Source organism: Polyodon spathula, chromosome 1 (assembly GCF_017654505.1).
Source record: "Polyodon spathula isolate WHYD16114869_AA chromosome 1, ASM1765450v1, whole genome shotgun sequence".
Lineage (NCBI taxonomy): Eukaryota > Metazoa > Chordata > Actinopteri > Acipenseriformes > Polyodontidae > Polyodon > Polyodon spathula.
The window spans coordinates 26,010,857-26,024,241 of NC_054534.1; the positions used below are offsets into that span (position 1 = coordinate 26,010,857).

At 35.6% G+C, this 13,385-nt stretch overlaps 1 protein-coding gene across 10 annotated transcripts in view; it reads right to left on the reverse strand.

Annotated features, from left to right (window-relative positions):
* Window positions 1-5,000, reverse strand: part of LOC121316125 (mitogen-activated protein kinase 10-like) — a 79,035-nt gene extending 74,035 nt beyond the window's left edge. For 3 of the 10 annotated variants that reach the window (XM_041250949.1, XM_041250921.1, XM_041251004.1), the window contains exon 1: window positions 4,787-4,996. In XM_041250949.1, the coding sequence (XP_041106883.1) occupies window positions 4,787-4,789 (3 nt within the window). In that variant the 5' untranslated portion in view covers window positions 4,790-4,996. Of the gene's footprint in view, window positions 1-3,773; window positions 3,835-4,786 lie in introns of all 10 variants that reach the window. The other 7 variants (XM_041250958.1, XM_041250930.1, XM_041250939.1 and 4 more) reach the window with 6 other exon arrangements.
* Between the last annotated feature and the right edge of the window lie 8,385 nt (window positions 5,001-13,385).

The window sequence follows — 13,385 nt, forward strand, 5'->3', positions numbered from 1 at the left end:
TGGATGAAGAATGTTAATATAAATGCAATTAACCTCTCATGCTATAAGGATTTGTGTTTCACTGTAGGGACATACTATGCTTCTTTTTCAAATAAAAACATATTTGCAAATAAACAACATAATCTATCTTTATCAATATAGGCTTAAACAAATCAAATAATCATTTTCGTTTTTACACTGAAAGCTTCAAGGGGATATCACTTTCCCCTTTGAAAGTCAGGTACTAAATGGGCTACTGCGGTTTTGCAGTAGGTGGGAATTTAAAAATGCCAACCTTATCTAAAATCCCTGCTAAACACTGGCAAAGGTTAATTGTTTTCAAGATACACAACAAACTTGTGTATTGCAGAGTCGGAAACGCTGTCTTTTTCCTCGGTCAGGGGTATCTGCCAGTGCCCATGTCTTTAAAAAGAAATCCTCAAATATACTTTAGGAGACACTAAAGTTAACTATAGTACAATTACTGAATTTCAAAGCAGAAATACATGAAATGAAGAAAATAGTTACTACAGTAATAATCTGTCCTTAAACCCAGTTTAGTTTCAAGCAAAACTTTAATATTTGTTAATCCTACTTTACCAAATTTACACTTGTCTAATACAGTATGGAATCTTTTGAGGAAAAAGGTGAGTGTACCAACACTTTGTCAGTGGACATGAAAAACAGCCCAAAGAGCATTGCTTTGCTTTCTAAATCACAATATTTATTAAATACTGGTGTCATGCTGTCTACTGAGGTTAAAGGCAAAGCAGGCCCCATGACTGATTAACAGGACTGCCAAGACAAATGGCAAAATCGATACAAATTTAAGTACTGATGCAATCTTACTGGTCATGCTACTATTTTATAAGTTATGTAGCGTCCATGTCTTTCTTACTTTGGAATAACTACGCATCAAGAAGATATGCATAAAAAAACACTACATATAATAGTAACATGCTGGCTATATTCAGTCAAATTTAAAATGAAACACAGCCTGTGATAGACAATTAAAGCACTCTTTAATATTGAAATTGCTAACTGAACCCTTGAACTTTCTGTATATTTACTCTTTCCCTGCTTATACACATCTAAAGATAATACCATTAATGTAGTTACACATTTCACCACTGGATTTCTAAGATAACATGGAATTGATGTAGATCTGTTATGTAATATCATCTTCAAACAAAATATGATTGTAGCATAAATTTGACAGTACTATTATAACAAGATCTTCAGATTGTCTCAATTAAAAAGGTGATGACTGGACTCTAACAGGACTTTATGTTGTTTGTGGCTTTATTCTCTTTACCAACTTCACCATATTTGCGCTAAGAAAATACATGATTACAGTATTGTGCAGCATTATTGTGATAAGGTAATTTGGTAAACCACAGGATAAGCAAACCTTCAGAAAACTCTGTGCTGAAGACATGAAAAGTCTGTGAAACGGCAGCCCTATTAAATGTGAGATGAGAACAGAATCTGATCCACCGCAACATAGCTAGACTGCAGTCGAATAAATAGAAAAGCTTCAGTTAGTGTTGTTGTCAAGTGTCATTGTTAGAATCTTATGAAATAATCGCGACAGCAATTTATGAAGAATTATTTTGGCCTAATACTGTAGATAAAGTCTTAAACTTTCATACTAGGTAAATGTTTGCTCAAATGCCTTAAGGAGTCAGTATAATTTAAGAATGTATGTACAACCCTATGATGCTGGATCTTTAAGAGGAGAACATTTCACATGGGAAAATATGGTTTCATTCTTTTTTTTTATTTTACTTAAAAGACAAAATATTGTAGATAATAACAAAATATGGTGAAATTCTTTGGTGCAACATTAGGTGATTGGACACTGGTAAAACTAGTGGTCAATACAAGCAACCAACACACGTGTCATTTTCAACAAACTGACCGCTTCTCTACACTCACTGTTACCATTGGTACTGTATCAACCTTTAATGTCTTAGAACAAAAGTGAGAACAATATTAGACTTCCTCTGAAAATGTAAGAAGGAGCAAGTAATGATCAAATTACACATACTGCTGGTACACAGTGACCATACATTTCCTGTCACAATCTGAATCAGGCTACTACTCCTTTATGTAGTGATCTTGCAAAGAAGGAAATCACAACACCAGACCACATTAATGCATTTTACTGCAATAATAAAGCAGGTCCCCAGGCAAATATGGACAGCAAATTTGCTAATTCAGAGAAATGAAAATGTTCCTGCATACTGTAGTGTCTATGGGTCTTTTCCTTGATCAGGTTGGTTAGCCAACCTATTATGAGCAGTTAAACTATGGAACTGTTTAGCACATTAAGCCCTACTGCAGGAGGATGTGCCCATCTAGTTTTAGCATGTCTGTGTTATATACAGTATTGTAAATATGTAGCTTGTATTAAAGCTTGAGTAAGAACAAAAAAGGAAGATGGCCTGAATAATACAATTTCTATCGACTGTACACTGGAGTTTTCATGTGCTGTAGGTATGGCTAGCCTAGCCTACTGAGTACAGTAGGTATTTTTTTCATTAGCTTCATTGTTTCTATTTTGGTTTGGATTTGTAATAGTAGTTGTAATAGTCACAGTATTGTAGTTTTCTTTTTCTTTTTTGTAGCAATAGTTGTAATATGTGTAATGACAGAGGTATTCCAAGTATCGATATTGGTAGTTCTGATTCTAGATCAAATAAATAAATAAATAAAGATACTCTATTGTGTATGGTATCTACACAGTGCAACCACTTCGAGAAAGTGATACATGGGTGAGTTTCAAGTCCAAGTTATTTATCCTCACTTTGTAGATAGGCCCCCAGCCATGCTACAGTACTCAAACATTCCCCGGTGTGATATTGCTTTGAATTCTGTTGTTAAACACTTACAGTATGTAAAGTACTTTTAAAGAAAAGGCACAGTTTATAAATAACACGGTCTCACAAATGTCCCATACAGAAGAACTATAACACAGCCTTTCCAATTACAGCAGGCTGTAACAAAGCAATGTATGCAGCCACCATCATAAACTTTAATATGTATTTACAATGGAAACACTTGAATGGTTTTGTAAAAAAAAAAACTAAAGCAATTTATCTTGACTGACTGCATTAAAAATTAATTAGAATTACTCTGTAACACACATACTTTGATTCAAAACCTTACTGTGGTTCATGAAAGGAAGCACAATTATATGTTTAAGTCAAGCCTAACAAAATGACTATCTTTTAAATGATGCTTTATAAATATATTGTAATACAGTTTTGTACTGAATAACAGTTGTACATGATTGTACTGCATTTTGCAAACAAAGGCAGCAGGGTGGCATTATGAGGGTCTGTTGATGACAGTCCACAGCCAGTAATTGCACAACAGAAAAGGGAAATTGTGATATTTTCATACTGATTTTTTAGCAATATAGAAGGTTTCACCCTCCACTTAAGAATATAACCCTAAACTTACAAGTGCTGAATGTATTTTCAAGGACTGTATACATTTATTACATATCTGCCCTTCATACTAAAACCCAATTTCCACCAGATTCGCTTATTTGGTTGGCTGTATGCAGAAATGCAATTAAATTAAATTTAAAATAGGAAATTAATAAGGTAAATGTATTTTAATACAGTTTTAATTATTTTCTAAGAAAAATCTTCAAATCAAGATTTATAACAAATTCCTGCCTGTGTTGGGCAGTGGCATTAAAAATATAATAGTTATAAGGAAAAAAAAGCATTAAAGTTATAAGGGGGGGAAAAAGCATAAAAAGACATGAAGCTTTGTCATACCTAGAAGCCTAACGTTTAAAAAGGTTTGCCAGGAGTGGGTGATTTTGTTCCAAAACGTTTTCTAAAATGAAGCAAAACAGAAACAATTATGAATGGAATCAATCAAAAACATTTTCTCAATACTGTGTTTTACTCGCTGTAGTGTATGCTTTATGAAGTTGTACTGCCTGTAGAACCAAAATCTGACTAAAAACAAAAAAGACGGTAAGGACTCGGTGTGTTGGTAACAGGAATTGGTAAGAGACATAGGTAGAAAAAAAATGCACAATTTCTGAAAACGCATACACAACACAAACAAACAAATCAAGCTGTTACAAGCCAGCACCACTGGTCCCTGAATTGGTGGGCAAAATAATAAAATAAAAAAAAAACGTGCATTGCAAATGTAAAACCCTGAACCTATAAATATACAGTAGAGAAGTCACCTTCTTACAACAGTAGCAGTTTGTAAAGAAAAAAAAAAATCACACCAAAATACTAATAAACTAAACAGTCCTTTACCTAGAATAACTATAGTTAAAAAATAGAGGCGATATTTACTTCTGATTCTGAGTTGTCCCTCTGTAGATCATTTTATTATATCAGCACGCAATGTTTATTTATTTATGTATTTATATATTTATCTGGCTTATTAGGCCGTAATATTAATTAATAATTAAACTACTTGAATAGAGCTTCTTTCAATCATTAACGGTTAAAATAATTAGGTGTTCGAAAAAAACTAAACTGTTCTTGTGTTTAAAACTTGCAAATCTGACGGAATTACAAAACGAATGCCAATGCAGTTTTTAAAGTCTATATTATTATTAAAGGCATTTGCATTTGGAGCCGTTAATATATACACACAGCAGTCTTTACAAACAACATTCATTCATAATCTAAACACATTTGCTACTCTCCACTGTCCTTTTCGCAATGGCATCAATCGACTTCATTAACCTTTGCAGCAATCAATATTCATCACCCCACCCTTTAGCAGGTTATCCTGTGCATCAACATCACCCATCACCTACCATTCCGTGCCAGCTGACGACAATCCTGGTCCAGTGACTGTCCTTTTCAAAACATTCTGACGTGAGAGTGGCAAAAAAATTAATATCACAATACGGATAAATTAAAACAACAAATCAAGATATTTTACTTGCTGAATCACTCCCCTTCACAGTCCTGCAACCATTGTGCAGCAAGATATTGGCTGTACCATTATGGAACCTACCAGAGGAGACAGACAGAGGGGTTTGGGAAAAAGGTTGCTATAGAAACTGAAAGGAGCACACATGACGTCAAAGCGCATAGCAGTCTCTGGAGGGGAGGGTGGTGTTGGTCTGATGTTGCAGCGCGTTCGCATTCTCTGCCTCACGCTTTTGCCTGATGAATTAGCGGTACGGAAAACACAACAAGAGGAAGTATGCCTCCTGTAGCTGTTAGTAGTTGCAACATCACAGGCTGGTACCAGAAAAAAAGTAAAAGGTAATAAATAATAGAGAAGTATCACTCGATGCACCTCAGCTCCCAGCAGTGCAGCAGAACGTCAGCATCCACATCCATGCTACTCAGCTGGTCAAACGGATGAGCAGAAAACGGTGGGAGTGATCTTTTCAACCTTTTTAACTGTTTAAAAATGCTGTCATTGAGATAAGGATTTCCTGTCCCCTGTAAATACTTAATGACAAATTACTGAATAAATAAGTAAACGTATGTATATTCTGAGTTGGTTATACCAAAGTGAAGGTTATTTTTGTGTCTGCATTTATTAAAGAAAAACGTATTTAATAAGCACTAGCTTCTGTTCAGCCTAAACTGAGCTCTCCATCTTTTTAAGTGAAGTGTTATGACAGCATGCTGAAGCCTAGGAAGGCACATTCCTGAAAAAAAATAGGCTGGGATAGTCCTAGTTACCACGCAGTGGAACTGGAACAATTTTTAAAGTGGGGGTGCTGAAAGACATTGAACAAAACTGTAACCCCTCTATATGATGGAAGCCATGCAAAGCCAGGGGGTGCTGCCGCACCCTCTGCACACCTAGTTCCAGGGTCCATGTTACCACATGGGGAATGTTCAATATTTCAGTTCTATCAATTTTGCCAGGTAACACCACCAAACTGGAACATACTGTAGCCTCCAAAAATGACAATTATTTCAGGAGATGGGTTCCTCCATTTGCAGTCCCAATAATCTGAATTTTAACTAACCCTTTGTTCAGGTACAGTATGCAGTTACAGTATCTGTCCATCTGGTTGCCCTGAATTCTATGCATTTTTTGTCCATATAAGCTATAACAATACATGTAAGATGTACTGGACTTTGCTGTGCTCTTGCCTACTTTCCCGGATCACTTGAAATAACTTTAAGTACTTTTTCGGCATTATGCACTGCTTCAGGCAGCGCTGATCTATCTCAAAGCTTGGTGGTATTGTTGTCATTTTTGGCTGAGGTCTCAGAATTAGCATCTTCATTCTTTTCAGACAGTTAGGAGCAGGTCCTACCCAATAAAGTCAGTAGATGCACCTATTATTCTCACTGGAGGGTTCCCCCAAGCTACACAAGCTACAAGTTACACACAGCAGCTGTTCAGGTTGTTAGGATATGGTCTGCCTGGCATCCTATCCGCTTTAGACATTTTAGATGCTAAAACACAATGATAATTGTACACAGAAAATGTTTTTAAGAACGTATATAGTTACTAGGCATTTAAGAAAAAAAGCTAACAAGTCATTATCCTTCACTGATAAGGTGGCAGCATTTGAATGACAGGCTACTTCTAATGCGGTGAGCAGGTAAATCTTGATTCCTGCAGTCTTTTGTAAACAAGTCATTGTTGTTTTAAGCTGGACTTTGGCGACTGGAATATTCTGTTTCAGGTATTGTTGTCTCTGTTCGTCATCATGTCACACTATTCACTGCAGTGTTCTTTTAAGCAATTGTAATACTAAACATAATTGTGACGTCAGGCTCCATCTACCCTGCAAGACAGGAGGCATGCAGGCACAGCAAATCACCCAGGGGTATACATAAATAACACCAAGCTCCACCCACCCATGACAGTCCATTTGAATGTATTTGCAGCTCTGCAGTTTTCACTATAACTCAATACTTAATTTACATTTTTTATTGACAGGTAAGCCTCCACTAATGAGCACTGGGTTGTTTTTATAAGTGACGTCACAATTATTTTAAGACTTGCAATTGTTTTTGCTTTTTAAAAGAACATTACACTAGGGATGTGACAGACATGACCCATGTATGGTGTTAGATTTAAGAACAAACCTGTTCAAATCTTTAAACTGTAATATATTTAGATTGTTTGTAACCAGTCAGAAATAAAACATTGTAAGATTTCTTCAGAAAGGGTACTGTTTATAAATTACTGAAAGATTTAATTTGATAAACATTTACCTAGAGAAGAATTGAATAAATAGCGATTAAGAAATAAATGACCTTAAAACTAAACTGTAGCAGAAGTGGCTAGACTTTTGAAAGAAACTAGGGGGGCTTATGTTATGGAATGACTAACTCCAAATTAGCTTTTTATTGTCTTTAGGTCAAAGAACATAATCTTGGAATCACGTCTTGCAGAGCTGCAGTTTAGTGTAATTGTTTCCTTATTAGTTACATTTTGGTGCATTCTTCAACAGCTATAGGCTGAATCAGTGTTATCATGTCATATCTATCAGATACAAGCTGTGTGTTACAAGTTACAAGCTATCTGATACCAATACATTTCTGAAGCTTTGATACGAGTGACCATGACCTCTATGCATAGAATGTTATACAGGGTCCACGAGGGAAATTTGAAGAATGCATCATGTCTCGCTGATGGTAGGCAAATGTGGTATTGTTTAATTGTTATCTGAATATATACAAAGGATTTCCATGTAGCATTTGCATTTACTTCTTTTCACTGTCCTCAGTTGACCATGCTATAAAGCTCTCAGGTTGTTGTTGTTTTTTGTTTTTTTTTGTTTGTTTTTTTTTTCAGTGCTTTTTCAGACAGCTGTGCATCACATTGATACCAGGGTCTAATATACAGTACCAGTCAAAAGTTTGAGTACACCTGCTTAAAAATAGGTTTTTCATGATTATCTATGCTTTTAACTGAATAAGCTTGTCTATAAACACTTAGTATTTCATTATATGATACATGTACTTATATAAGCTGACAATCATAAGTGAATTGCATTCAAAAATTTAATTTTTAAATGAAAATGTAAATCTTGTCAATTTCAATGAAATGGTCACCCAAAGCAAGGGGATTTCAGTCTGAAGCCCAAGTCAGTTAAAAGTCTGAAATGTGTATAACACAGTGTTAGAACAATGGCCTAAGTATAAAAGTGTATTTGTTAGATGTTCTCTGAGTTAACTAGCATGTTACCTAATTAACCTTTTGTCACCAATTATTGTTAACGGGTGAGGGTCCATGATTACTATAAATATAGGTAGCATAGGCACATGTTTGTCATTCCCGAACAAGGTCAGGCAGGCCAAGGGTGACCTCAGAATCAGAGAACAAGTTCATTTGAGTCACAAGTCTGCGAAACCAGTGATTAACTGCCCCTGAAATACAAGCTCAGCTAAATGCTACTAGAAATACAGATGTTTCAACATCAACTGTTCAGAGGAGATTGCGTGAAGCTGGCCTAACTGGAAGAATTGCTGCAAAGAAACCATTGTTAAGAGTACAGAATAAGAGGAAGAGACTTGCCTCGGCCAAAAAACACAGAAACTGGACGATTGAGGAGTAGAAGTCGGTCTTATGGACCGATGAGTCAAAATTTGAAATATTTGGGTCCAACCGCCGAGTATTTGTAAGACGCAGAGAGGGTGAGCGCATGAGTTCTGCATGTGTGGTTCCCACTGTCAAGCATGGAGGAGGCAGTGTCATGGTCTGGGGTTGCTTTGCTGGTGACAGAGTTGATGATCTTTACCAAGTCCATGGTAAGCTCAACCAGCATGGCTATCATAGCATACTTCAGAGGCATGCCATTCCATCAGGATTACGGCTAGTTTGGCAGTCCTTCGTGCTTCAGCAAGATAATGACCCGAAACACACCTCAAAGTTGTACAAGAACTATCTGGCGAAGAAGGAAAGTGAAGCACAACTCAAAATAATGGCCTGGCCTGCCCAGTCTCCAGACCTCAATTCCATAGAACTTGTATGGGACGAACTGGACAGAAGGGAATTGCAGAAGAGCTGGGAAGACATGTTGGGTGATTTCCTGCTGAAACTTGTTAACCGAATACCTCGTGTTTGTGAGGCTGTTATTAAGGCAAAGGGTGGCTATTTTGAGGAATCCAAGATTTAGAGACAATTTTCAATTTTCTTGAACATTGCTTTGATACTTCTTATGTTTTGTTTTGTATATTGTAACATGTGTTTTCATTTTCAAGTATATAGAGAAACGTATACGACATAAAACATTGTCAATTATGAAAAAAACCTAGTTTCCAGCAAGTGTATTCAAATTTGTGACTGGTACTGTACATTAGAAACTTTTAATAAACACAGACGTTTTTCTACAGTTTATTTTGTTAATTAACATTTGTGCAGTAATTGTACACACACACACACACACACACACACACACAGTCACAGACAAAAGTATTTGGAAACTGGAAATTTATGATTAAAAAAAACAACAAAAATGGTTAAAACTAAACAGTACCGCAACAATTTCAAAATGGCAGTGATACAACTGAATGAAAAAGGAGAAACTACCAGAAAAATAACATAAAGACTCTGTTTACCGAAAAGCACTGTGTGGGCTATTATTGACAAACACAGGAGAACAGGAACTACTGCAACTCCAGGTGTTCAAGACTTTGACAGAAATATAATGGTTGGAAATCCCGACCTGTGAGGGCATGAAGTAGCGATAGGGAAAATCTTTGGCCGGGCTGGCCGGATAGTTCATTTCCAGGGTTGGGAAGTCTGTCAGCCTGGAAGAAGGTGAGACTCCGTTGCAGGAACGCATTGACCTGGAGGTTAAACGAGGAAGCAGCTGCAATCGTTTACCAGGGAGTCATGCGTAAAGGAGGGGCCGGAGAATTTTTAATCTTTTCCTTCGCTTGGGTTTGTTGTTATAAACTGGAAGGACTGTATGAGATGCAGAGAAAAGCGTACTTGAAATATTCGTGACTGGTTTGTTTGTTTGTTCGTGTCTCTTTAAGTAACCGTCTGTGTTTGTATATCACTAGACGGCTAAACACGTATCTGGAGCTGTCACCTTTGGCCAGCACTAAACCAGATTAACACTGCACTTCACTCACTGTTTAAAATTGTTATCACCCACCACGAGCACTACAGCACGCACCAAGACTGGTGACCGTGTATTGTGTTATTGTGGGGCGGGTAACGTGCGTTATTATTTTGGTTTGCAAAACAATTTACATTATTTACCTTCGTGCTTTACACATTGGTTTGTATTGCAGGGGACTTTCTTGTTTGGTCGCCAGACCAGGAATACAAAATAAAGCACCCTTTTCTAAGTGGGATTATAATGGTCTGCCTGTGATTATTCCTGCACTGCATCATCTCTGCACCTGTTCACTATCAAAAGCCACTTTGTCACAAAGACCAAGAAAAATTTTTGCAAAATCTGGATCGTTCAAGCAGCCTGGCAAAATCCTGGGATTATTGCAAAAGATTTGACACAAGAATTGAGAGAATATGGTCAAGAAATTAAAGAGCAAACAATAGTAAAATTAGTTTTTGCATGTTATTTATCATTTTATGCATGTTATGTAAAAATTGTTGTTTTATTATAAAGCAGAATCTCTAATTTATATTCAATGGAACAATTAGTAATTATAAAAATCACTTTGTGGTTTTTCTCTTTTTTAACTAACTAAATACTTTTGTCTGAGACTGTATTGTTACAAATGGTTTTCTATATGCTCTGTCAATATTCCAACCATTTTTAAAATGTGTGCAAGTACATCAATTCATTATACACGGTGTGTAGTGGAACATTGTTTGAAGCACAGTTAAAATACTGCGTTAATTAAACAGATGTCTGTTCTTCCAATACTGGATTATGGTATATTATATATATATATATATATATATATATATATATATATATATATATATATATATATATATATATATATATATATTATATTATATTCACTACAAAATGGTCTCAAAAGCTGCTTTGGGGAAGTTTGATTCTTTATACCATTCTGCTATAAGATTTGTAACTGGTGCTTCTTATCTTACTCATCGCTGTAATCTTTATATTATGGTTGAATGACCTTCATTGTGCACTAGGTGATTGGATCATTGGCTTAGGTTAGTTTATAGAACCCTGACTGGGAAAACCCCACTATATCTGCGCAACCTATTACAGTTCTCTGCTTCAGTTTGCAATTTAAAATCAGATTAATTTATTAGATTGGTTCTTCCCAAAGTGTCCATTGTAATTCATTTCAATTTGCAGCTGCTTATGACCGAAATTAATTTAAAATCCAATTAAAACTACAGTTTTGTTTCGGAGGATGTTTTTAATCAGAATCTGAATTCATTAGTGTCTGATGCATGTGTATGTACTTGTTAATGTGTTATTTATTTATTTTTTTTATATGTTGTATTTGTTTGCTTTGTGTTGCTGTGATGTTTGCCTCTTGACCAGATCGTCGTTTTAAATGAGAATTTGTTCTCAACCTTCTTATCTGGTAAAATAAAGGGTAAATGAAAATGAAAAATGAAATAACCAATTGCAGTATTCTAAGTGTGGTCCCACCAGTGTGTTACACATCCTCCCTTCATTTGTACTCTGTACACTTCTGACTAACCAAACATTACACTGTATATTCTTTCATACACAACAGTAGCTGACATTAAACACCCGAGAGTGCCGGGGGAAATAATTACCAGTGGGCTGACTGAAAAAGGGTTCTACAGAGTAGACATTTGATTGACAATAGTAAGGTCAATTCTGCACATATTTTATCTGTGAATTTCTCTTCCAGTTATGTCAATTATTTTCCCGGGAGGATTCAAACCAAGGTGAAGAAAATCTAATCTTTCATTATAAATGTCCTGTTCTTTAGTGTGCTTTTCTTAAGGAGGAAATCTTTACCCTCAGGCAAAGTGACTTTCATGAGAAAGAGTTAAAAAGATTGCAGCTCCAACAAGAGCCTGCCACTGAACTGTTAATGAGTCAGAAAAAAAAAACCTGACGGGACCAAACACCACCACGAAAGAATCCAATGCTTCTACTATATTCTGTTCAGAATTGACAAACTTGCTGCATAGCTATGTGTTTGCAGAAATACATGCAAGCATCTTTGCCAAAGTTATTTATATTTATAGCCAACCCTCTTATGCACGCTGCCTGCAAGCATCATTGTACTACACTGTATGTGATTTATTATTTGTAAAGCAGCGTTTATACAGTATATTATCTGTACCCTAAAGGTTGACAGGGGCCTACACAAAATGTATTCATCTTCATTTGCATTTCACAAGCCCTGTATGCAGAACATGCCCATGCACTATCAAAATAAATAAGCCTATGTCAGGCTTACAAACAGATCCCATAAATCTGAAAAAAACAAAATCATGTTATAGTGCCAATCTAATCTCAACATCTCAATTAGAAAATTATAAAAATCACTTTAGACTGGAATTTATTTGTGTTAAGAACTGTGATAATGATCATTCCATGAATCACTGGAAGCACAGAAACTTCGGCTGATAAAATTCAACTACCGCAATTGTATTTGACTGGTTCTGCTAACCAAGGCCTCTGTGAAGTAGGGTGACCCTTAAGGAAAAAGTAGCTTCAGGTCACAATTTATTTATTTAGTTTGCCTTTCCCTTGCATTTTCATGGAATTTGCAATTATGTTGAGTGGTTCTGTTTATTTTTGTATTTTGCTTTATATCATTACCTGTCTGGGAGTTTATTATTATTATTATTATTATTATTATTATTATTATTATTATTATAGTAACTATAATTGAATCTTGGCCCATGCAAAAAATTGTTGTATTGTATGTTGTAATTGCATGATGTATTGCATGCCCTTTTGTTTATATAATATAATAGTGTCAAATCCATGTAATATAAAACTATCTTTGCTCTTCTGGTTTATGATGCCACATGTGGATACAATTTATTTGCCATTATTGTATCAAATTAACATTACAAATAGTGTTTAAAAAGCAATGCCATTTGTCCAATGTGTTTTTATTGTTTTGTCTTATCTACTGTTTCTTTTCCCCAGAAGGTCTATCTATCAAGAAAATATCTAATCAATCTTGTCTTCATTTAGCAATTTCTTCAGAAAACACTCCTTTACACTTCTACACAGATTCAGGGCTCATTTACAATTATCTGCTGCCATGTTTTTAATCATTCACATAGCACCTACCCTATTTACAGACAGAAATACATGAAATAGACTCACATGCTCTGTCAGATGTTTGGTTGTCATAACCATGCTACACAGAGGACCTTATATGCCAATACAGTGTAGGTCAAATAAATTCTGCATACCTATTGTTGTTCAATGGTTTGTCCTTCATTGCTGAAATGTACACCACTGAATTTCTTGACAAACATGTTAAAGAGGCTGTTGACAAGAGATTTTCAATAAACCACATAGG